The following is a 26,152-nucleotide window of genomic DNA, read 5'->3' on the forward strand; positions in this document are numbered from 1 at the left end:
TCTGTTGTGATCTCTCCATTTTCATTTCTAATTTTATTGATTTGATTTTTCTCTCTTTGTTTGTTGATGAGTCTGGCTAATGGTTTGTCAATTTTATTTATCCTTTCAAAGAACCAGCTTTTGGCTTTGTTGATTTTTGCTATGGTCTCTTTTGTTTCTTTTGCATTTATTTCTGCCCTAATTTTTAAGATTTCTTTCCTTCTACTAACTCTGGGGTTCTCCAACTCTTCCTTTTCTAGTTGCTTTAGTTGTAGAGTTAGGTTGTTTATTTGACTTTTTTCTTGCTTCTTGAGGTATGCCTGTATTGCTATGAACTTTCCTCTTAGCACTGCTTTTATAGTGTCCCACAGGTTTTGGGTTGTTGTGTTTTCATTTTCATTAGTTTCTATGCATATTTTGATTTCTTTTTTGATTTCTTCTGTGATTTGTTGGTTATTCAGAAGTGTGTTGTTCAACCTCCATATGTTGGAATTTTTAATAGTTTTTCTCCTGTAATTGAGATCTAATCTTAATGCATTATGGTCAGAAAAGATGCTTGGAATGATTTCGATTTTCTTGAATTTATCAAGTTTAGATTTATGGCCCAGGATGTGATCTATCCTGGAGAAGGTTCCATGGGCACTTGAAAAAAAGGTGAAATTGGTTGTTTTGGGGTGAAATGTCCTATAGATATCAATTAGGTCTAACTGATCTAATGTATCATTTAAAGTTTGCGTTTCTTTGTTAATTTTCTGTTTAGTTGATCTGTCCATAGGTGTGAGTGGGGTATTAAAGTCTCCCACTATTATTGTGTTATTGTTGATTTCCCCTTTCATACTTGTTAGCATTTGTCTTACATATTGTGGTGCTCCTATATTGGGTGCATATATATTTATAATTGTTATATCTTCTTCTTGGATTGTTCCTTTGATCATTATGTAGTGGCCTTCTTTGTCTCTTTTCACAGCCTTTGTTTTAAAGTCTATTTTATCAGATATGAGTATTGCCACTCCTGCTTTCTTTTGGTCCTCTATTCGCGTGGTATATCTTTTTCCAGCCCTTCACTTTCAGTCTGTATGTGTCCCTTGTTTTGAGGTGGGTCTCTTGTAAGCAGCATATAGAGGGGTCTTGTTTTTGTATCCATTCGGCCAGTCTTTGTCTTTTGGTTGGGGCGTTCAACCCATTTACGTTTAAGGTAATTATTGATAAGTATGATCCCGTTGCCATTTACTTTATTGTTTTGGGTTCGGGTTTATACACCCTTTTCGTGTTTCCTGTCTAGAGGATATCCTTTAGAATTTGTTGGAGAGCTGGTTTGGTGGTGCTGAATTCTCTCAGCTTTTGCTTGTCTGTAAAGCTTTTGATTTCTCCTTCATATTTGAATGAGATCCTTGCTGGGTACAGTAATCTGGGCTGTAGGTTATTGTCTTTCATCACTTTAAGTATGTCTTGCCATTCCCTCCTGGCCTGAAGAGTTTCTATTGACAGATCAGCTGTTATCCTTATGGGAATCCCCTTGTGTGTTATTTGTTGTTTTTCCCTTGCTGCTTTTAATATTTGTTCTTTGTGTTTGATCTTTGTTAATTTGATTAATATGTGTCTTGGGGTGTTTCGCCTTGGGTTTATCCTATTTGGGACTCTCTGTGTTTCTTGGACTTGGGTGATTATTTCCTTCCCCATTTTAGGGAAGTTTTCAACTATTATCTCCTCAAGGATTTTCTCATGATCTTTCTTTCTGTCTTCTTCTTCTGGGACTCCTATAATTCGAATGTTGGAGCGTTTCATATTGTCCTGGAGGTCTCTGAGATTGTCCTCGTTTCTTTTAATTCGTTTTTCTTGTTTCCTCTCTGATTCATTTATTTCTACCATTCTATCTTCTATTTCACTAATCCTATCTTCTGCCTCCGTTATTCTACTATTTGTTGCCTCCAGAGAGTTTCTGATCTCATTTATTGTGTTATTCATTATATTTTGACTCTTTTTTATTTCTTCTAGGTCCTTGTTAAACCTTTCTTGCATCTTCTCAATCCTTGTCTCCAGGCTATTTATCTGTGTTTCCATTTTGATTTCAAGATTTTGGATCATTTTCACTATCAATATTCGGAGTTCCTTCTCCGGTAGATTCCCTACTTCTTCCTCTTTTGTTTGGTTTGGTGGGCAACTCTCCTGTTCCTTTACCTGCTGAGTATTCCTCTGTCTCTTCATCTTGGTTATATTGCTGCGTTTGGGGTGGCCTTTTTATATTCTGATAATTTGTGGAGTTCTCTTTATTATGGAGCTTCCTCACTTTGGGTGGGGTTCTATCAGTGGCTTGTCAAGGTTTCCTGGTTAGGGAGGCTTGTGTTGGAGTTTTGGTGGGTGGAGCTGGGTTTCTTCTCTCTGGAGTGCAGTGGAGTGACCTGTTTTTGAAGACAATGGTCTGCTTTTCTGGTTGCCTGATGTCCTCTGCCAGCCTACAGAAGTTGTTTTGTGGAGTTTGCTCGGCGTTGAAATGTTCTTTTGAGGAATTTGTGAGGGAGAACGTGATCTTCCCATCCTATTCCTCCGCCATCTTTCTCTACCTCTCCGATATCCTGTAATTTAAATACTGAGCTATATAAGATAAACTACTATTAATATATCTTGTTTAGATGGTAGAGGAATGAAAAGAGAAAAGAGAAAAATTTAATTTAGACCAAATTTATTCACATGTAAAGAAGAAAGAAATATTTATAACTACTATGGTTCTTATTTCTACAACAATCATGTGATTGTAGTTGGTGCTTGTAACTACTTGCTTCTATTATCCTTTCCATATCCTCTTCGTCCTCAGAAAACACTTCATCTGATCCTGAATCCTTGCCTAGGGGATCACCTGAACATTTATCCTTGTATTTTAAAATTAAATTTATTTATTTTTATTTGAAGGATAATTGCTTTACAATGTTGTGTTGTTTTCTGCCAAACATCAACATGAATCAGTCATAGGTATACTATATCCCTTCCCTCTTGAAACTCCCTCTCACCTCCCTCCCCATCCCACCCCTCTAGATTGTTAACAGAGCCCCAGTTTGAGTTCCTGAGTCATACAGCAAATTCCTATTGGCCATATATTTTACATATGATAGTGTATATGTTTCCATGTTACTCTCTCCATATATCCCATCCTCTCCTTCCTCCCCCCACCATGTTATAAGTCTGTTCTCTATGTCTGCATCTCCCATGCTGCCCTGCAAACAGGTTCATCAATACTGTCTTTCTGTATTCCATACATACATGCATTAATATATGATATTTGTTTTTCTCTTTCTGATTTACTTCGCTCTGTTTAATAGGCTCTACATTCATTCACTTCATTAGAACTTGACTCAAACACATTCCTTTTTTTGTGACTGAGCAATATTCCATTGTATATACATAACATAGCTTCTTTATCCATTCATCTGTCAATGGACATTTAGGTTGTTTCCATGTCGTAGCTATTGTAAATTGTGTTGCAATGAACATTGGGGTACATGTAACTATTTCAATTTTGGTTTCCTCAAGGTATATGCCTAGGAGTGGGATCGCTGGGTTATATGGTGGTTTTATTCCTAGTTTCTTTTTGTATTAGTTAATTTATTTTAATTGGAGCATAATTACTTTACAATATCATGGTGGTTTTTGCCATACATTGGCATGAATCAGCCATGGGTGCACACGTGTCCCTTGCATACTGACCCCCTCCTCCCAGTTTCTTCCCAACCCCATCCCTCTGGGTTGTCCCAGAGCACTGGCTTTGAGTGCCCTGCTTCATGCATCAAACTTTCACTGGTCATCTGTTTTATATACGGTAATATACAGGCTTCAATGCTATTATTTCGTATCATTCCATCTTGCCTTCTCTCACATCTTCCAAAAGTCTGTTCTTTACATCTGTGTCTCTTATGCTGCCTTGCATATAGGATTGCCACTACTATCTTTTAAAATTCCATATATATGTAATAATACACTGTATCGGTGTTTCTCTTTCTGACTTCACTCTGTATAATAGGCTTCAGTTTCATCTACCTCATTAGGACTGACTCAGATGTGTTCTTTTTTATAGCTGAGTCATAGTCCATCATGTATATGTACCACAACTCTTCACGTGTTTATTATTCATTTGTATGTCTTCTTTGGAAGAATGTCTGTTTAGATCTTTTGCCCATTTTTTTGATTGGGTTGTTTCCTTTTCTGGTATTGAGTGTATGAGTTGCTAGTATATTTTGGAGATTAATCCTTTGTCAGTTGTTTCATTTACTATTATTTTCTCCCATTCTGAGGGTTGTCTTTTCACTATGTTTATAGTTTCCTTTGCTATGCAAAAGTTCTTAAGTTTATTAGGTCCCACTTGTGTATTTTCCTTTTCATTACTCTAGGAGGTGGGTCATAGAGGATCTTGCTATGATTTATGTCATACAGTATTCTGCCTATGTTTCCTCTATGAGTTTTATAGTTTCTGGCCTTAAATTTAAATCTTTAATCCATTTTGAGTTTATCTTTGTGTATGGTGTTAGGATGTGTTCTAATTTCATTCTTTGTCCAGTTTTCCCAGCACAACTTATTGAAGAGACTATCTTTGCCCTACTGTATAATCTTGCCTCCTTTGTCAAATATAAGTTGCCCATAGGTGGGTGGGTTTATCTCTGGCTTTCTATCTTGTTCCATTGGTCTGTATTTCTATTTTTGTGCCAATACCATACTGTTGTGATGACTGTAATTTTGTAGTGTAGTCTGAAGTCAGGGTGGTTGATTCCTCCAGCTTTCTTCTTTCTCAAGATTGCTTTGCCACTTCTTGGCCTTTTGTGTTTTCTTATGAATTGTGAGGTTTTTTGTTCTAGTTCTGCGAAAAATGACATTGTTCATTTGATAGGGATCACATTGAATCTGTAGATTGCATTTGGTAGTATAGTCATTTTCACAATATTGATTCTTCCAATCTAAGAACATGAAAAATCTCTCCATCTGATTATGTCATCTTTGATTTCTTTCATCATTGTTTTATAGTTTTCTGTATGCACTTCTTCAGTCCTTAGGTAGGTTTATTTCAAGGTATTTTATTCTTTGTGTTGCGATGGTAAGTGAAATTTATTCCTTAATTTCTCTTTCTGATTTTTCTTTGCTTTAGTGTATAGGAATATAAGTGATTTATGTGTATTGATTTTGCATCCTGTAACTTTACTAAATTCAACTAATTAGCTCTAGTAACTTTGTAATAGTATCCTTAGGGTTTTCTATATATAGTATCATGTTGTCTGCAGACAGTGAGAGTTTTATTTCTTCTTTGCTAGTCTGTAGTCCTTTTATTTCTTTTTATTCTCTGCCATATCTAGGACTTACAAAACTATGTTGAATAACAGTGGTGTCAATGGGTACCCTTGTTCTTGATCTTAGAGGGAATGCTTTCAGTTTTTCACCATTGAGAATAATGTTTGTGGTGGGTTTATCATATATGCCCTTTATTATGTTGAGGTAGATTCCTTCTATGTCCATTTTTTGAAGAGTCTTTATCATAAATGGGTGCTGAATTTTGTCAAGTCTTTTCCTGCATCTATTGAGATTATCATATCGTTTTTATCTTTCAATTTATTAATATGGTGTACCACATTGATTGAGTTGTGTATATTGAAGAATCTTTGCATCCTTGAAATAAACATGACTTGTTCATGGTGAATAATCTTAATGTGTTGTTGAATTGTTTACTAGAATTTTCTTGAGGATTTTTACATCTATATTCACCAATGATATTAGCCTGCAATTTTCCTTTTTGTGTTTTGTCTTTGTCTGGTTTTGGTATCGGGGTGATTGTGCCCTTGTAGCATGAGTTTGGGAGTGTTCCTTCCACTGCAATGTTTTAAAAGAGTTTTAGGAGTGTTGGCATTAATCTTTCTAATGTTTGATAGAATTCAGCTGTGAAGCCATCTGGCCCTGGGTTTCTGTTTTTTGGGAGGTTTTTTTTTTTTTTTTTTAAATCACATTTTTAATTTCAGTGCTTGTAATTGGTTTGTTCATATATTCTATTGCTTCCTGGTTCAGTCTTGGAAGTTTGAACTTTTCTAAAAATCTGTCCATTTCTTCTAGGTTGTCCGTTTTATTTACACATAGTTGCTCATAATAGTCTCTTATAATCCTTTGTATTTTTGCATTATCTTTTGTAACTTATCCTTTTTCATTCCTAATTTTGTTGATTTTGTTCTTTTCCTTTTTTTCTTGATGAGTCTGACTAATGTTTTGTTAATTTTGTTTATCTTCTCAAAGAACCATCTTTTAGTTGTATTAATCTTTATTATCGTTCAATTTATTTCTTTTTCATTTATTTCTGCTCCCATCTTCATGATATCTTTCCTTTTAGTGACTTTGGGATCTTTTCGTTCTTTCCAGTCATTTCAGTTGTAAAGTTAGGTGTCAGGTGAGTGTATGCTCCTTGGTTCTGTCTCATCACAACAAAGATTTGGAGTGACGGATATTAAAGCCCTCGGTGCTTCACAGCTCTTGGGTCTTGGACAAACCGTGTTATAGCTCTTAGACAATCAGTGTTATAGTTCTATTTTATTTAGAAGATAACAGGAGAGTCCATCCTTGAAGCGTGAAGGCATGCCAACCCAAAGACGCGAAGAGAAGAGAGTGCAGGAGCACCCCAGTGTGCGGAGAAGAGACAGAGAGAGAGAGAAAGTGCTTTAGCTCCTCCTTTTATATGTTTTTTCCTCCCCCTGGGCCTGCCCTATGCAAATTGGGCTTAGCTAGGAGTGCTGCCATGAAATTAAAAGATGCTTACTCCTTGGAAGAAAAGTTATGACCAACCTAGATAACATATTGAAAAGCAGAGACATTACTTTGCCAACTAAGGTCCGTTTAGTCAAGGCTATGGTTTTTCCAGTTGTCATGTATGGACGTGAGAGTTGGACTGTGAAGAAGGCTGAGCGCTGAAGAATCGATGGTTTTGAACTGTAGTGTTGGAGAAGACTCTTGAGAGTCCCTTGGACTGCAAGGAGATCCAACCAGTCCATTCTGAAGGAGATCAGCCCTGGGATTTCTTTGGAAGGACTGATGCTAAAGCTGAAACTCCAGTACTTTGGCTACCTCATGTGAAGAGTTGATTCATTGGAAAAGACTCTGATGCTGGGAGAGATTGGGGGCAGGAGGAGAAGGGGACGACAGAGGATGAGATGGCTGGATGGTATCACGGACTCAATGGATGTGAGTCTGAGTGAACTCCAGGAGTTGGTGATGGACAGGGAGGCCTGGCATGCTGCGATTCATGGGGTCGCAAAGAGTCGGACACGACTGAGAGACTGAACTGAACTGAGGAGTGCTGTTCGTTTTTCATGAGGTCTTCACTCCTGTCCTTGGACCTTCCTTTGGCCTTCCTTTGTTCTATTTTCGCAGGCTTTCCCCTTCCTTGTCTTTTAGCCACTACCATTTTGGACTCCTGTTTTCTCTTCTAACTACCTAACATAGGTTTTCTATTCGATTTTTTCTTGTTTCCTGTGGTAGGATTGTATTGCTATAAACTTCCCTTTTAGAACTGCTTTTGATGCATCCCATAGGTTTTGGGTTGTTGTGTTTTCATTGTCATTTGTTTCTAAAGATTTTTTTCATTTCCCTTTTTATTTCTTCAGTAGCCTGTTCATTACTTAGAATGTATTATTTAATCTCTGTTTGTTTATTTATTTATTTATTTTATAGTTTTTTTTCCCCCATAATCGATATCTAGTCTCATAGTATTGTGGCTGGAAAAGATGCTTGATATGATTTCAATTTTCTTAAATTTACTGAGACTTGATTTCTGACTCAGGATATGTGAACCTTTATTCTTTAAGGACAATTGGCAGTCCTGCATGTATTGGGTTGTTATAGTTTTCACTGACTTTAATTAGAGGGCATGGAAGTAGTACAAGGTGGTGCCCAGGAAATCTCCCTACTTTTAAGATATAAACACCATCACCACTGTTGCTTTTAAGCAATCCAATTTCCCATGGCTAATCAGGATTAATCATTTCACTTAGGAAAGTAACATGCTTCTTTGTCTGTTTATTCGTTTACTTGAGTACCCAGATTTGATGAGATCAAGTTTCAAGTTTAATTTTCCAGGACAGTAATAAATAATAGAATAAAAGAAAAAATGAACAGATATACATCTGATTGCAGTGATAAAATTTTATAGAATGGCATTCCTAATGGAAAATATTATCTGATAAAATATTATTTCTTCATTTTTAATATAGAATAATGTCTATTTGTTCAGACTTCTTTATTCAACTTAATTTACATTAGGAATAATTTCATTAAAATCTTTAATCCTGTCTTATTCAGGTATATCTTAATTGGCTCAGCCAACAGTTATTGTGAGATACAAGATAAAGGAGTTGGCTGGAGTGATCCTCTCCCACAATGTTTAAGTAAGCAAAGACTCTTTTTGACTTGACTATGAACTTAAACTTTATTACATGTTAGGTAATAATAAAACTCATGTCCCTCATTGTTGCTTCTTATACACTTCATTAGAATTTGCATCATGAATATTAGATTTTAAGGATGACTTCCCTCATTTTCTTCCTCTTCACTCATCTCAGTTGCCAAGTGTAAACCTCCTCCAACCATTAGTAATGGGAGACACAATGGTGGAGATGAAGACTTCTACACATTTGGCTCTTCTGTCACCTACAGCTGTGACCCTGACTTCTCAATGTTAGGCAAAGCCTCCATTTCTTGCAGAGTGCAAAATAAGACAATAGGTGTCTGGAGTCCAAGTCCTCCTTCTTGTAAAAGTAAGTCATAATGATGAATTTTGGTTTGAATTCTTAGTTTAAAAGAAAAAGGAAGGTAAAGGTATTGGGGGTGGTGAAATTATTCAAAGAAAAACTAATTATTTTAATGATGTAGTCATTAATTTGGTAAACTGATACTTATGCTGTACCAGTATGTGGTAACAAATAGCACTGATTTGATGGAATCTCACTTTACTGAAGCTTTTAAAAGTTGAAATTTGTCTTTTCTTGTGGATTTTTAGAAGTCATTTGTGTTCAACCAGTAGTTAAAGATGGAAAAATAACCTCTGGGTTTGGACCCATCTATACTTATCAACAGTCTATTGTATATGCCTGTAATAAAGGTTTTCGGCTTGAAGGCAGTAATGTAATCCGTTGTGAAGCTGATAATAGCTGGAGTCCTCCTCCTCCCACTTGTGAACTCAGTAAGTATGGACCATGAAAGAGTTTCAATGTTTGGCATCTAAAGATATCCAGAAATATTATTGGGAGCACACTTACATGCCTAAGCACATTTGAATCACACTCTGATGCTGGGAGGGACTAGGGGCAGGAGGAGAAGGGGACGAGGAGATGGCTGGATGGTATCACTGACTCGATGGGCATGAGTCTGAGTGAACTCCGGGAGTTGGTGATGGACAGGGAGGCCTGGCGTGCTGCGATTTATGGGGTTGCAAAGAGTCGGACACGACTGAGCGACTGAAGTGAACTGAACTGAACTGAGAAGTTTAAATTTAGATCAATCCCTCTTTTTTTTCTTGTTGAAAAAAAGGATTACAGTATACTGTGGAAGATCATATAACATCACAAAAAGCTGTCACACACAGTTGTAAAGGTTGTGCATACTCCACCCCTAAAGATAGAGGTTAGCATTGTAGAGGTTGCTCTACAATAAACTGTTTATTGTATGTTTATTTCAACATATAGTATGTTTATTTCAACAATTTTCTTGCACTGATAGAAAATTGCTTTGTTCTAACAGAGATCGTATGATAATTGTTTTAAAGATAAACAGTAAAGAGTCCTGAGGGAAAAATATCTTTTTCTAACTTACACAAAATTTTATATGGATTAACTTATCAATGTAATCCTCATACCCTGAAATTATAAACTCATGTGGATCCCTGAAAATTATCTAAATAGTAATAATAATAACGATGCTAGTATAGGTTTATAGCAAGAGTTAATTCAATGGATTCTGTCCAGAATTGTGGGCACTAGTATTATCCTTATTTTAAGAATCAGATACCCATTATTTGAAATGTCCAGGTTAGGCAAATCCATAGACAGAGAAAGTCTTTTAGCAGTCTCTAGGACCTGGGAGAAGACAAGACAAGGGGGTAACTGCTAATAAGTACTGAGTTTATTTTGGGGTTGGTAAAAATATCCAAAAATTGGATAGTGGTGATGGCTGGAAAACTGTGAATATACTGAAAACCACTGGATTTCATACTTTAAATGGATGAATTTTATGTTATGTGACTTGTCTCTCAATAAAACCATTTAAAAAGACATTTACCCTTGAAGATGAAAATATAATAAATGTCCAAATCGATGTGTTTGTATTATATTTCCATATTGTGAACCTGTATTATCAGGAAAGAGTAAAGATGACAAGACACAGATTTAAGCTCACAAGTCACTTGGTATTTGATCTGTTCTTGACAAACCCTTCAATGATAAAGCTCCTGATGTCATCTGAATAAGAGGAATGGCTCTTGTTTATTTTCTTCAATCAGTCAGGAAACAAGAAAGTTCAATGTGATTGCCTGGAACATTTCTCCAGCCATACCTACCTAGCAAGCCCAATGCTTCAATTCAGAGACTAAAGTTTGTGATATAAAGTGAAGATGAAAAAGAATTCACATTTTAAAAAGTTGACACAACACACAGGAATCACTTGTCAGTGCCCCTAGTAAGAACTTCTCTGATGCCTTGCACATTTGGATGCCTGTCCTTGTGTGTTTCTGGTATGGCTGATTCATCAGCCATGGTAAGCTGACTCCTGGCTGAATGAAGACTTGTCACCCTTTTACATGACAGGCTCATTGATCACTGTTGCATCCCTATTGAGAGTGTACTTTTCCCTTTTTGTTTCTTTATGAGCAGATGGCTGTGTTGGCTTACCACACATCCCTCATGCCTCGTGGGGAAGATATGGCTACCAGACACAAACAAAACATGAAGTGTATGATATTGGGACTGTATTGAGCTACAACTGCCATTTTGGCTATAAGCCAGAGGCAGATGGACCTAGAACTGTGACTTGTCAGAGCAATTTGAAGTGGAGCCCATACATAGAATGTAAGGGTGAGTTTCTTTTTTTGTAAATGTTTTTGTATGTTAAATATTCAGTATGAGCTTGATTTTTCATCTTAAATGGATATAATTTTTTCCTCAAGATAAATTTAAACATATTAATTGAACTGTATATGAACTATTGTTGCCAGAGGGACCATAAATTTCTTGGAGTTTGAGCTGAGACATTATAATCTTATCCTGATTCAGAATCAAACGAGATATAAGCACAGAAGTCAAATACTATACAGATTAAGTATTAGCTCCAATATTGGTAAAGGTAGAATGTAGAATACAACTCAACCATTGCTTGAGTCAGACCTCCATCACAGCCCTTTCCTCCCCAGTGTAGACTCTGAGGTGCTTTGCAGAGGAAAGTCTGTGAAGCAGTCATGAACTCAACCAACTGCAGCGTGACTTGTGTTTCACGTCTCTTGAATGATGGGACTGTGGGCTGAATGACCTGCCTCTAAAAGACAGACTCTGATCCCTGGCTCAGTGTTTTTCCCCCAATAGAACAGGAAGGAGACTGTCTCTAGTCTCACTTGAGAGTAAGTGAGGGACTGAGAGACATATGGATGAAATTTTATGGGATTCTGCAATTGACAATATACATTTTTATACCTATCTATGAGATAAAGGACAGAAATGGTATGGACCTAACAGAAGCAGAAGATATTAAGAAGAGGTGGCAAGAATACACAGAAGAACTGTACAAAAAAGATCTTCATGACCCAGATAATCGCAATGATGTGATCACTCATCTAGAGCCAGACATCCTGGAATGTAAAGTCAAGTGGGCCTTAGAAAGCATCACTACGAACAAAGCTACTGGAGGTGATGGAATTCCAGTTGAGCCATTTCAAATCCTGAAAGATGATGTTGTGAAAGTGCTGCACACAAAATGCCAGCAAAAACTCCGCAGTGGCCACAGGACTGGAATAGGTCAGTTTTCATTCCAATCCCAAAGAAAGGCAATGCCAAAGAATGCTCAAACTACCGCACAATTGCACTCATCTCACACACTAGTAAAGTAATGCTCAAAATTCTCCAAGCCAGGCTTCAGCAATACGTGTACCATGAACTTCCTGATGTTCAAGCTGGTTTTAGAAAAGGCAGAGGAACCAGAGATCAAATTGCCAACATCCACTGGATCATGGAAAAAGCAGGAGAGTTCCAGAAAAACATCTATTTCTGCTTTATTGACTATGCCAAAGCCTTAGACTGTGTGGATCACAATAAACTGTGGAAAATTCTGAAAGAGATGAGAATACCAGACCACCTGACCTGCCTCTTGAGAAATCTGTATGCAGGTCAGGAAGCAACAGTTAGAACTGGACATGGAACAACAGACTGGTTCCAAATAGGAAAAGGAGTCCATCAAGGCTGTATATTGTCACCCTGCTTATTTAACTTCTATGCAGAGTACATCATGAGAAATGCTGGACTGGAAGAAACACAGGCTGGAATCAAGATTGCCGGGAGAAATATCAATCACCTCAGATATGCAGATGACACCACTCTTATGGCAGAAAATGAAGAGGAACTAAAAAGCCTCTTGATGAAAGTGAAAGGGGAGAGTGAAAAAGTTGGCTTAAAGCTCCACATTCAGAAAACTAAGATCATGGCATCTGGTCCCATCACTTCATGGAAATAGATGGGCAAACAGTGGAAACAGTGTCAGACTTTATTTTTGGGGGCTCCAAAATCACTGCAGATAGTGATCGCAGCCATGAAATTAAAAGATGCTTACTCCTTGGAAGAAAAGTTATGACCAACCTAGATAGCATATTCAAAAGCAGAGACATTACTTTGCCGACTAAGTAAGGTCCGTCTAGTCAAAGCTGTGGTTTTTCCTGTGGTCATGTATGGATATGAGAGTTGGACTGTGAAGAAGGTTGAGCAACAAAGAATTGATGCTTTTGAACTGTGGTGTTGGAGAAGACTCTTGAGAGTCCCTTGGACTGCAAGGAGATCCAATCAGTCCACTCTGAAGGAGATCAGCCCTGGGATTTCTTTGGAAGGAATGATGCTAAAGCTGAAGCTCCAGTACTTTGGCCACCTGATGCGAAGAGTTGACTCATTGGAAAAGACTCTGATGCTGGGAGGGATTGGGGGCAGGAGGAGAAGGGGCAGACAGAGGATGAGATGGCTGGATGGCATCACTGACTCAATGGACGTGCGCCTGAGTGAACTCCGGGAGTTGGTGATGGACAGGGAGGCCTGGCGTGCTACGATTCATGGGGTCGCAAAGAATTGGACTCGACTGAGTTACTGAACTGAACTGAACTGAACTGATGAGAGTCTTGCCATTGTAGAGGTGAAGACAATGAGGCACAGAATACAGGGAACTTTATTCTGTATACTGGAATTGAAAAAATATGTGAAATGCACAAATAATGATAGCTCAGTTGGTAAAGAATACACCTGCAATTCAGGAAACCCCAGTTCAATTCCTGATCTGGGAAGATTCGCTGGAGAAGGGATGGACTACCCACTCCAATATTCTTGGGCTTCCCTTGTGGCTCAGCTGGTAAAGAATCCGCCTGCAATGCAGGACACCTGGATTTGATCCCTGGGTTGGGAGTGATTCCCTGGAGAAAGGAAAGTTTACCCACTTCAGTATTCTGGCTTAGAGAATTCCATGGACTATATAGTCCATGGGATCACAAAGAGTTGGACATGACTATGTGACTTTCACTTTCACAAATAATGAAAAATGGTAGTTCACTTATTGAAAGATTATTTGTTTCACATTAGGAGTTAAAGTTTAATTGCAGTCATTCAAACTCATTTTGTGGAAATAGAAAGACTTTAATATCACTAAATTAAAATATCATTAATAAAATCCTTTAAGTGAGTGAAGTCGCTTAGTTGTGTCCAACTCTTTGCGACCCCATGAACTTTAGCCCACCAGGCTCCTCCGTCCTTGGAATTTTCTAGGCAAGAGTACTGGAGTGGGTTGCCATTTCCTTCTCCAGAGGATCTTCCCAACCCAGGGATCAAACCCAGGTCTCCTGCATTGTGGGCAGACGCTTTACTGTCTGAGCCACCATAAAATCTTTTACCACCACTTAAGTAAGGTATTGGAAACAAATGAGCTGGAGTGCTTTAGCAAATCAGGGACTGGGAGATCAAACTTGGTGTCCCTGTTATCCCAATCTCTCTTCAGTGATGAGATCTTCTAAAGGCAGAAATGGGATTTAGCCATTGGAGCCTCCTCATAGTGATTTTACTATTAGCCTTCTTTTATATTTTTTAGAGGTATGTTGCCCAGTACCAAACCTGAATAATGATGGAAGCATCACTCTACGGAGAAGACTTAGCAATAGTACTCACTGTATCTATTTCAGTGGAGATGAGATTTCATATGAATGTCATAATAAATATAGGCTTGATGCTACATGCACAAAATATGGCACCTGGAATCCTAGAACACCAGAATGCAGCCCAGGTAAGACCTTATGGAAACACATTTTTTTAAAAGAAGTTTTTCATGTCAAATTGATGGAGATTATAATTTTTGCATTTTATTTACCAACTTTTTAGTGAATATATTTGTTTTTCTATCTATATTAAAATCAATTTTTGGGGAAACTTTTATTTTGTTAATTGTGTAACCAATTAACAATGTGGTGATAGTTTCAGGTGAACAGCAAAGGAACTCATCCATTCTCCCCAAACACACTTCCCATCCAGGCTGCCACATAACATTAAGCAGAGTTCCATGTGCTATACAGTAGGTCCTTGTTGGTTATCCATTATGAATATAGTAGTGTGTATGTGTCCATCCCAAAGTACTTAACTATCTCTTCTCCCATGATTCCCCCTGGCAACCACAAGATCATTCTCTAAGTCTGTTGGTCTGTTTCTGTTTTGTAAGTTCATTTGTATCATTTCCTTTTAGATTTCACATGTAGGTGATATTATGTGATATTTCTCTTTCTCTGTGTGACTTACTTCACTCAGCATGACAATCTCTAGGTCCATCCATGTTGCTGCAAATGACATTATTTCATTCTTTGTAATGGCTGAGTATTATTTCATTGTATTTATGTATCACATCTTCTTTATCCATTCATATGTCAATAGGCATTTAGGTTGCTTTCATTTCTTGGCTATTGTAAACAGTGCTGCAATGAACATTGAGGTGCATGCATCCTTTCAGTTCATGTTGTTCTCCAGATATATGCACAGGAATGGGATAGCAGGGTTATATAGTAGTTCTATTCTTAGTTTTTTAGGGAAACTCTATACTGTTCTTCATAGTGGCTGTACTAATTTACATTCTCACGACAGTGTGGGAAGGTTCCCTTCTCTCCACATCCTCTACAGCATTCACTGTTTGTGGAGTTTTTGATAATGGCCACTGTGATTGCTGTAAGGTGATATCTTATTGTAGTTTTGATGTGCATTTCTTTAATAATTAGTGATTCTGAGCATCTTTTCATGTGCCTCTTGTCCATCTGTATGTCTTCTTTGGAGAAATGTCAATATTTAGGATTTCTGCCCATTTTTGGTTAGGCTGTATGTTTTGATACTGCTAAACATCATGGGCTTTTCATGAATTTTGGAGACTAATCCCTTTTCAGTTACATCATTAACAAATATCCCAAGCTATGGGTTGTCTTTCATCGTTGTTGTCTTTTATTTGTTTACTGTTTCTTTTGCTGTGCAAAACGTTTTGAGTTTAAGTAGATATCATTTGTTTATTTTTGTTTTTATTTCCATTATTCTGGGAGATGAATTGAAAAAGATATTGGTGGAATTTATGTCAGAGAGTGTTCTGCCTATGTTTTCCTCTAGGAGCTTTATAGAGTCTGGTCTCACATCTAGGTTTTTAATCCATTTTGAGCTTATTTTTTGTCTATGGTGTTAAAGAATGATCTAATTTTATTTTTTTACTATGTAGCTGTATATGATTTTCCCTGCATCATTTGAAGAGACTATCTTTCCAACATTGTGTAGTCTTGCCTCCTTTGTGCATGTGTTTTATCTGTTTTTTTTTTAAATCCTGTTCCATTGATCTATATTTCTACTTTTGTATGAATATAATACTTTCTTGATGACTGTAGCTTTGCAGTATAGTCAGGGAGGCTAATTCCTCCAGCTTTGTTTTTTTCTTAAGATTGCTTTGGCTAATCAGGATCGTTGTGTCTCCATTACAAATTTTAAGACTTTTTGCTCAAGTTCTGTGAAAAATTCCATTGGTAGTTTGATAGGGATTGCATTGAATCTGCCTCGGGTAGTATAGTCATTTTAGCCATATTGATTCTTTTAATATACAAACATGGTATTTTTTCATCTGTTTGTGTCTTCTTTGATTTCTGTCATCAGAATCGCATGGTTTTGGGGGTGAAGGTCTTTTGTCTCATTGTTGCTTAGTTGCTCAGTCATGTCTGGCTCTTTGCGACCCCAGGGACTGCAGCATGCAAGATTTCCCCATCCTTCACTATCTCTCAGAGTTTGATCAAACTCATGTCAGTGATGCCATCCAACCATCTCATCTTCTGTTTCCCCCTTCTCCCCCTGACCTCAATCTTTCCCAGCATCAGGGTCTTTTCCACTGAGTGAGCTCTCTGAATCAGGTGTCCAGAGTATTGGAGTTTCACCTTCAGCATCAGTCCTTCCAATGAATATTCAGGGTTGATTTCTTTTAGGAATGATCTCCTTGCTGTCCAAATGGCTCTCAAAAGTCTTCTCTAGCACCACATTTGAAAGCATCAGTTCTTCAGAAATCAGCCTTCTTCATGGTCCAAATCTCACATCTGTACATGACTACTAGAAAAACCATAGCTTTGACTAGATAGACCTTTGTTGGCAAAGTAATGTCTCTGCTTTTTATTTTTTTCCTATTCTGAATTATTTATTTGTTTATTTTTAAATATAAATTTATTTATTTTAATTGGAGGCTAATTACTTTACAATATTGTATTGGTTTTGCCATATATCAGCATGAATCTACCATGGGTGTACGCATGTTCCCTATCCTGAACCCCCCTCCCATCTCCCTCCCCGTACCATCCCTCTGGGTCATCCCAGTGCACCAGCCCCTAGCATCCTATATCCTGCATCGAATCTGGGCTGGCGATTTGGTTCATATATGATATTATACATGTTTCAATGCCATTCTCCCAAATCATCCCACCCTCTCCCTCTCCCATAGAGTCCAAAACACTGTTCTATACATCTGTGTCTCTTTTGCTGTCTCGCATACAGGGTTATCGTTACCATCTTTCTAAATTCCATATATATGCATTAGTATACTGTATTGGTATTTTCCTTTCTGGCTTACTTCACTCTGTATAATCGACTCCAGTTTCATCCACCTCATTAGAACTGGTTCAAATGTATTCTTTTTAATGGCTGAGCAATGCTCCATTGTGTATATGTACCACAGCTTTCTTATCCATTCTTCTTCTGATGGACATCTAGGTTGCTTCCATGTCCTGGCTATTATAAACAGTGCTGCAATGAACACTGGGGTACACGTGTCTCTTTCAATTCTGGTTTCCTCAGGGTGTATGCCCGGCAGTGGGATTACTGGGTCATAAGGCAGTTCTATTTCCAGTTTTTAAAGGAATCTCCACACTGTTCTCCATAGTGGCTGTACTAGTTTGCATTTCCACCAACAGTGCAAGAGGGTTCCCTTTTCTCCACACCCTCTCCAGCATTTATTGCATGTAGACTTTTGGATCACAGCCATTCTGATTGGCGTGAAATGGTACTTCATTGTGGTTTTGATTTGCATTTCTCTGATAATGAGTGCTGTTGAGCATCTTTTCATGTGTTTGTTAGCCATCTGTATGTCTTCTTTGGAAAAATGTCTGTTTAGTTCTTTGGCCCATTTTGTGATTGGGTTGTTTATTTTTCTGGAATTGAGCTGCAGGAGTTGCTTGTATATTTTTGAGATTAGTTGTTTGTCAGTTGCTTATTTGCTATTATTTTCTCCCATTCTGAAGGCTGTCTTTTCACCTTGATGATAGTTTCCTTTCTTGCGCAGAAGCTTTTAATATTAATTAGGTCCCATTTGTTTATTTTTGCTTTTATTTCCAATATTCTGGGAGGTGGGTCACAGAGGATCCTGCTGTGATTTATGTCGGAGAGTGTTTTGCCTATGTTCTCCTCTAGGAGTTTTATAGTTTCTGGTCTTATGTTTAGATCTTTAATCCATTTTGAGTTTATTTTTGTGTGCGGTGTTAGAAAGTGATCTAGTTTCATTCTTTTACAAGTGGTTGGCCAGATTTCCCAGCACCACTTGTTAAAGAGATTATCTTTTCTCCATTGTATATTCTTGTCTCCTTTGTCAAAGATAAGGTGTCCATAGGTGTGTGGATTTATCTCTGGGCTTTCTATTTTGTTCCATTGATCTATATTTCTGTCTTTGTGCCAATACCATACTGTCTTGATGACTGTGGCTTTGTAGCAGAGCCTGAAGTCAGGCAGGTTGATTCCTCCAGTTTCATTCTTTTTTCTCAAGATTGCTTTGGCTATTCGAGGTTTTCTGTATTTGCATACAAATTGTGAAATTATTTGTTCTAGTTCTGTGAAAAATACCGTTTGTTGCTTGACAGGGATTGCATTAAATCTATAGATTGCTTTGGGCAGTATACTCATTTTCACTATATTGATTCTTCCGATCCACGAACATGGCATGTTTTGCCATCTATTAGTGTCCTCTTTGATTTCTTTCATCAGTGTTTTATAGTTTTCTATATATAGGTCTTTAGTTTCTTTAGGTAGATATATTCCTAAGTATTTTATTCTTTTCGTTGCAATGGTGAATGGAATTGTTTCCTTAATTTCTTTTTCTACTTTCTCATTATTAGTGTATAGGAATGCAAAGGATTGCATTGTGTTGATTTTATATCCTGCAACTTTACTGTATTCATTGATTAGCTCTAGTAATTTTCTGGCGGAGTCTTTAGGGTTTTCTATGTAGAGGATCATGTCATCTGCAAACAGTGAGAGTTTTACTTCTTCTTTTCCAATTTGGATTCCTTTTATTTCTTTTTCTGCTCTGATTGCTGTGGCCAAAACTTCCACAACTATGTTGAATAGTAGTGGTGAAAGTGGGCGCCCTTGTCTTGTTCCTGACTTTAGGGGAAATGCTTTCAATTTTTCACCATTGAGGATAATGTTTGCTGTGGGTTTGCCATATATAGCTTTTATTATTTTGATTATGTTCCCTCTATTCCTGCTTTCTGGAGAGTTTTTATCATAAATGGATGTTGGATTTTGTCAAAGGCTTTCTCTGTATCTGTTGAGATGATCATATGGCTTTTATTTTCCAGTTTGTTAATGTGGTGTATTACATTGATTGATTTGTGGATATTGAAGAATCCTTGCATCACTGGGCTAAAGCCCACTTGGTCATGGTGTATGATTTTTTTAATGTGTTGTTGGATTCTGATTGCTAGAATTTTGTTAAGGATTTTTGCGTCTATGTTCATCAGTGAGATTGGCCTGTAGTTTTCTTTTTTTGTGGCATCTTTGTCGGGTTTTGGTATTAGGGTGATGGTGGCCTCATAGAATGAGTTTGGAAGTTTACCTTCCTCTGTAATTTTCTGGAAGAGTTTGAGTAGGATAGATGTTAGCTCTTCTTTAAATTTTTGGTAGAATTCAGCTGTGAAGCCATCTGGACCTGGACTTTTGTTTGCTGGAAGATTTCTGATTACAGTTTCAATTTCCGTGCTTGTGATGGGTCTGTTAAGGTTTTCTATTTCTTCTTGGTTCAGTTTTGGAAAGTTGTACTTTTCTAAGAATTTGTCCATTTCTTCCACGTTGTCCACTTTATTGGCATATAATTGCTGATAGTAGTCTCTTATGATCCTTTGTATTTCTGTGTTGTCCGTTGTGATCTCTCCAATTTCATTTCTAATTTTATTGATTTGATTTTTCTCCCTTTGTTTCTTGATGAGTCTGGCTAATGGTTTGTCAATTTTATTTATCCTTTCAAGAACCAGCGTTTGGCTTTTTGATTTTTACTATGGCCTCTTTTGCTTCTTTTGCATTTATTTCTGCCCTAATTTTTAAGATTTCTTTCCTTCTACTAGCCCGGGGGTTCTTCATTTCTTCCTTTTCTAGTTGCTTGAGGTGTAGAGTTAGGTTATTTATTTGACTTTTTTTCTTGTTTCTTGAGGTATGCCTGTATTGCTATGAACCTTCCCCTTAGCACTGCTTTTACAGTGTCCCATAGGTTTTGGGTTGTTGTGTTTTCATTTTCTTTCATTTCTATGCATATTTTGATTTCTTTTTTGATTTCTTCTGTGATTTGTTGGTTATTTAGCAGCGTGTTGTTCAGCCTCCATATATTGGAATTTGTAATAGTTTTTCTCCTGTAATTGAGATGTAATCTTACTGCATTGTGGTCAGAAAAGATGCTTGGAATGATTTCAATTTTTTGAATTTACCAAAGCTAGATTTATGGCCCAGGATGTGATCTATCCTGGAGAAGGTTCCATGTGCTCTTGAGAAAAAGGTGAAATTCATTGTTTTTGGGTGAAATGTCCTATAGATATCAATTAGGTTTAACTGGTTTATTGTATCATTTCAGGTTTGTGTTTCCTTGTTAATTTTCTGTTTAGTTGATCTATCCGTAGGTGTGAGTGAGGTATTAAACTCTCCCACTATTATTGTGTTATTGTTAATTTCCCCTTTCATACTTGTTAGCATTTGTCTTACATATTGTAGTGCTCTTATGTTGGGTGCATATATATTTATAATTGTTATATCTTCTTGAATTGATCCTTTGATCCTTATGTAGTGTCCTTCTTTGTCTCTTTTCACAGCCTTTGTTTTAAAGTCTATTTTATCGGATATGAGTATTGCTACTCCTGCTTTCTTTTGGTCTCTATTTGTGTGAAATATCTTTTTCCATCCCTTCACTTTCAGTCTGTATGTGTCCCCTGTTTTGAGGTGGGTCTCCTGTAGACAACATATATAAGGGTCTTGTTTTTGTATCCATTCAGCCAGTCTTTGTCTTTTGGTTGGGGCATTCAACCCATTTACATTTAAGGTAATTATTGATAAGTATGATCCCGTTGCCATCTCCTTTATTGTTTTGGGTTCGAGTTTATACACCCTTTTTGTGTTTCCTGTCTAGAGAAGATCCTTTAGAATTTGTTGGAGTGCTGGTTTGGTGGTGCTAAATTCTCTCAGCTTTTGCTTGTCTGTAAGCAAGAATGAGATCCTTGCTGGGTACAGTAATCTGGGCTGTAGGTTATTTTCTTTCATCACTTTAAGTATGTCCTGCCATTCCTTCCTGGCCTGCAGAGTTTCTATTGAAAGATTAGCTGTTATCCTTATGGGAATCTCCTTGTATGTTATTTGTTGTTTTTCCCTTGTTGCTTTTAATATTTGTTCTTTGTGTTTGATCTTTGTTAATTTGATTAACATGTGTCTTGGGGTGTTTCGCCTTGGGTTTATCCTGTTTGGGACTCTCTGGGTTTCTTGGACTTGGGTGATTATTTCCTTCCCCATTTTAGGGAAGTTTTCAACTATTATCTCAAGTATTTTCTCATGGTCTTTTTTTTTTGTCTTCTTCTGGGACTCCTATAATTCGAATGTTGGAGTGTTTCATATTGTCCTGTAGGTCTCTGAGATTGTCCTCATTTCTTTTAATTCGTTTTTCTTTTTTCCTCTCTGATTCATTTATTTCTACCATTCTGTCTTCTACTTCACTAATCCTATCTTCTGCCTCCTCTTATTCTACTATTTGTTGCCTCCAGAGTGTTTTTGATCTCATTTATTGCATTATTCATTATATATTGACTCTTTTTAATTTCTTCTAGGTCCTTGTTAAACCTTTCTTGCATCTTCTCAATCCTTGTCTTCAGGCTGTTTATCTGTGATTCCATTTTGATTTCAAGATTTTGGATCATTTTCACTATCATTATTCAGAATTCTTTCTCAGGTAAATTCCCTATCTCTTCCTCTTTTGTTTGGTTTGGTGGACATTTCTCTTGTTCCTTTACCTGCTGGGTATTCCTCTGTCTCTTCATCTTGTTTGTATTGCTGCATTTGGGGTGGCCTTTCTGTATTCTGGCAGTTTGTGGAGCTCTATTGTGGAGTTTTCTCACTGTGGGTGAAGTTGTTGGGGTGGCTTGTCAGGTTTCCTGGTTAGGGAAGTTTGTGTCGGAGTTCTGGTGGGTGGAGCTGGATTTCTTCTCCCTGGAGTTCAGTGAAGTGTCCAATAATGAATTATGAGATGTCAGTGGGTTTGGAGTGACTTTGGGCAGCCTGCATATTGAAGCTCAGGGCTGTGTTCCTGTGTTGCTGGAGAATTTGCATGGTATGTCTTGCTCTGGAACTTGTTGGCCCTTGGGTGGTGCTTGGTTTCACTGTAGGTATGGAGGCATTTGATGAGCTCCTGTGGATTAATGTTCCCTGGAGTCAGGAGTTCTCTGGTGTTCTCAGGACTTGGACTTAAGCCTCCTGTTTCTGGTTTTCAATCTTATTTTTGCAGTAGCCTCAAGACTTCTCCATCTATACAGCACCATAGGTAAAAAATCTAGGTTAAAGATGAAAAGTTTCTCCACAGTGAGGGACACCCAGGGAGGTTCACAGAGATACATGGAGAAGAGAAGAGTGAGGAGGGAGTTAGAGGTGACCCAAATGAGATGAGGTGGAATCAAAAGAGGAGAGAGAAAGCTAGCCAGTAATCATTTCCTTATGTGAGCTCCACAATCTGGACTGCTCAGAGATGTTCACAGAGTTATACAGAGAAGAGAAGAGGGAGGAAGGAGACAGAGGTGGCCAGGAGGATAAAGGGGGGAATCAAAAGGAGAGAGACAGATCCAGCCAGTAATCAGTTCCCTAAGTGTTCTCCACCGTCTGGAACACACAAAGAGCTTCACAGAATTGGGCAGAGAAGAGAAAGGGGAGGGAAGAGACAGAGGCCACCTGGTGGAGAAAAAAGAGAATCCAAAGAGGGAGAGAGCAGTCAAGCCAGTAATCTCACTCCCAAGTAAAAATGGGTACTGAAGATTGGGTTCTTAAAGGTACAAAATTGATAACAAATACGAAAAATCAAAGATTAAAAATCTAGAGTAGAGGTTGGATTTTCAAAAATACAATATTAAAGAAAATAAAGGCAAAAAGAAGGCACAAAAATTATAAAAATATATATATATGACGTTTGCTTTAAAAAATAGAGTCTTTTTTTTTTTTGCAAAGTAATAGTAGGTTATAAAAATGAAAATTAAAGGAATAATAGAGGAGTTAAAAATTAAAAAAAAAAGAATGATGGTAAAATAGCAAAAATATATCTAGGACTTTCTCTGGTGTTGTTGTGGGCAGTGTGGGGTCAGTTCATTTTTGGATAGTTCCTTGGTCTGGCTTATATTTCTCAAGATCTCTAGGCCCCTACCTATGTAGTTGGTACTAACTACAGGGTTTTAATCTATTGCACCTGTCACTTCCAAGGCGGGTCCCTCTGTTTTAGCTTCTGTTTGCTGGTCTCTTCAGTGTCTGATGTCCGCCCTGACACAAGGGGGCAGTGGTGGACACTTCTTTAGGCTCACTTGTTCATTTGCGCTGTGGGGAGGGAGGGACGCTGCAAACAAATAACACTGGCATGTGTTTGCAGTGTCTCAGCCAAACTGGGCCTGCCCCTGCTCACGGCACGTGTGCCCTCCCTGCCCACACTGCTCAGGCTCTAGGTTGCTCTGCTGGGAACCGTCTGAGGCTGGCCCTGGGCTCCATGCACCTCCCAGGTCTAAGCTGCTCAGGTTCAGGCACTCGGGTAGTCCTCAGAGGCGCAGACTCATTTGGGCCTGTGTTTTGTGCACTTTCCAGGTCCAAGCAGCTCAGGTGATGAGGTGTTTGGTGAGCGCGGTTGCTGTAACTTATCGCCTCCCCTGTCCCTGCTGCTTGGTTTTCTGGGTGTACAACCAGCGCACCTTCTCAGGCAGATGTTGACTGTTCAGAATCCCAAGAAGCCTTGGTTATCAATGAAGCCTGCTTGCAGTTTGGTAGATAATGCCTCTCTGGGGCTGCAATTACCCCCTTCCAGCTCTGGCTGCCTGTCACCGGAGTGGGATGGTCTACTGCCAGCTAGTTCTGTTCAGTCCTTCATTCTGAAAGCAGGCCTGGCTGTGTCTTAGGTTAGGGCTTTTCACGTGGTAACTATCCCACAGTCTGGTTTGGTAGCCCAAGTTAGTTCCCTCAGACTGTCCTCAGGGCATTCCGGCCCAGTCCTTACTCTAAGAAATGCAGCCCATGCCTCCCTGCCCAGCACCCACTTGCTAGTGTTGGATTCAGGTGTCTGTGCTGCTTCTCCTCTGGGGGAGGTACCGTTGGGCACATAATCTGTGGGGTTTAATTATTTATTTATTTTTCCTCCCAGTTATGTTGCCCTCTGTGGTTCCAAGTCTAGCCACAGACTTGGCAGTGAGAGTGTTTCGTGGTGTTTAGAAACTTCTCTCTTTCTAAGACTCCCTTCCTGGGACAGAGCTCCGTCCCTACCTTTTTTGTCTCTCTTTTGTCTTTTATATTTTTCCTACCTCCTTTCGAAGACAATGGGCTGCTTTTCTGGGTGCCTGATGTCCTCTGCCAGCATTCAGAAGTTGTTTTGTGGAATTTACTCAGCATTTAAATGTTCTTTTGATGAATTTATGGGGAAGAAAGTGGTCTCCCCATCCTATTCCTCCACCATCTTAGTACTGTCCTCTGTTTTCTGCTTTTTAATATGCTATCTAGGTTGGTCATAGCTTTCCTTCCAAGGAAGAAGCATCTTTTAATTTCATTGCTGCAATTACCATCTGCAGTGATTTTGGAGTGCCCCCCCCCCCCAATAAAATCTCTGTTTCCATTGTTTCTCCATCTATTTGCCATGAAGGGAGGGGACCAGATGCGATGATATTCATTTTTTGAATGCAGAATTTTAAGCCATCTTTTTCACTCTCTTCTTTAAATTTCAAGAGGTTCTTTAGATCCTCTTCACTTTCTGCCATTATGGTGGTGTCATCTGTACATCTGAGGTTATTGATATATCTCCCCACAATCTTGTTTATAGCTTGTGAGTCATCCAGATCAGCATTTCACATGATGCACTCTGCATAAAAATTAAATAATCACGGTGACAGTATAGAGCCTTGACATACTCCTTTCCCAATTTGGAACCAGTCTGTTGTTCCATGTCCAGTTCTAGCTGTTGCTTCTTGACCTGCATACAGGTTTCTCAGGAGACAGGTAAGGTGGTCTGGTATTCCCATCTGTTTAGGAATTTTCCACAGTTTTTTTTGTGATCCACAGAGTCAAAAGCTTTAGTGTAGTGAGTGAAGCAGAAGTATATGTTTTTTTGGAATTCCCTTCTTTTTCTATGATCCAGTGGATGTTGGCAATTTGATCTCTGGTTCCTCTGCCTTTTCTAAATCCAGCTTGAACATCTGGAAGTTCTCAGTTCATGTACTGTTGAATCCTAGCTTGAAGGATTTTGAGCATTACTTTGCTGCTGTGTGAGATGAGTGCAATTGTGTGGTAGCTTGAACATTCTTTAGCATTGTCCCTCTTTGGGACTGAAATGAAAACTGACCTTTTCCAGTCCTGTGGCCAGTGTTGAATTTTTCAAATTTGCTGACATACTGAGTGCAGCACTGTCACCGCATCATCTTTTAGGATTTGAAATAGCTCTGCTGGGATTCCATCACCTCCACTAGCTTTGTTTATAGAAATGCTTCCTAAGCCCACTTGACTTTACACTCCAGGACGTCTTCTTAGGTAGGTTTATTCCTATATATTTTATCCTTTTTGATGCAATGGTAATGAATTGTTATTTGAATTTCTCTTTCTGTTCTTTTGTTGTTAATGTATAGTGAAAACAGAGTATTTGTCTGTCTCTGTTTGCCTTATTTGAGTCAGCTTACTACTCTCCAGGTTCATCCAGGTTGTTTCAAATGGCAAAACAATTTTTTATGCCTGAATAATATATATATATGTATAAATATTAATATCATAGTGATATTGTAATATAGTGATATTGTATATATGTATCTATCTTCCTATCTTCTTTTTCCATTCATCTGTTTATTGACTGCTTGCTTCTATCTTGGCTATTGTAAATAAGACTTCCATGAACATCCAAATGATGGAGATTATTAAGGGAA

The 26,152-nt window shown here is 38.2% G+C and overlaps 1 protein-coding gene across 15 annotated transcripts in view; it reads left to right on the forward strand.

Annotated features, from left to right (window-relative positions):
* The window catches only part of C4BPA (complement component 4 binding protein alpha), a 63,911-nt gene that overhangs the window by 26,976 nt on the left and 10,783 nt on the right, over nt 1-26,152 (forward strand). For all 15 annotated transcript variants that reach the window (XR_011247640.1, XR_011247639.1, XR_011247638.1 and 12 more), the window contains 5 exons: nt 8,293-8,378; nt 8,553-8,747; nt 8,990-9,172; nt 10,857-11,057; nt 14,308-14,499. Coding sequence is in view for 11 of the 15 variants with exons in the window: in XM_069545339.1 (XP_069401440.1) it covers nt 8,293-8,378; nt 8,553-8,747; nt 8,990-9,172; nt 10,857-11,057; nt 14,308-14,499 (857 nt within the window). In the remaining 4 variants the exon portion in view is untranslated. The remainder of the gene's footprint in view (nt 1-8,292; nt 8,379-8,552; nt 8,748-8,989; nt 9,173-10,856; nt 11,058-14,307; nt 14,500-26,152) is intronic.

The sequence above is a fragment of the Ovis canadensis genome, chromosome 12 (assembly GCF_042477335.2).
Source record: "Ovis canadensis isolate MfBH-ARS-UI-01 breed Bighorn chromosome 12, ARS-UI_OviCan_v2, whole genome shotgun sequence".
NCBI classification, from domain to species: domain Eukaryota; kingdom Metazoa; phylum Chordata; class Mammalia; order Artiodactyla; family Bovidae; genus Ovis; species Ovis canadensis.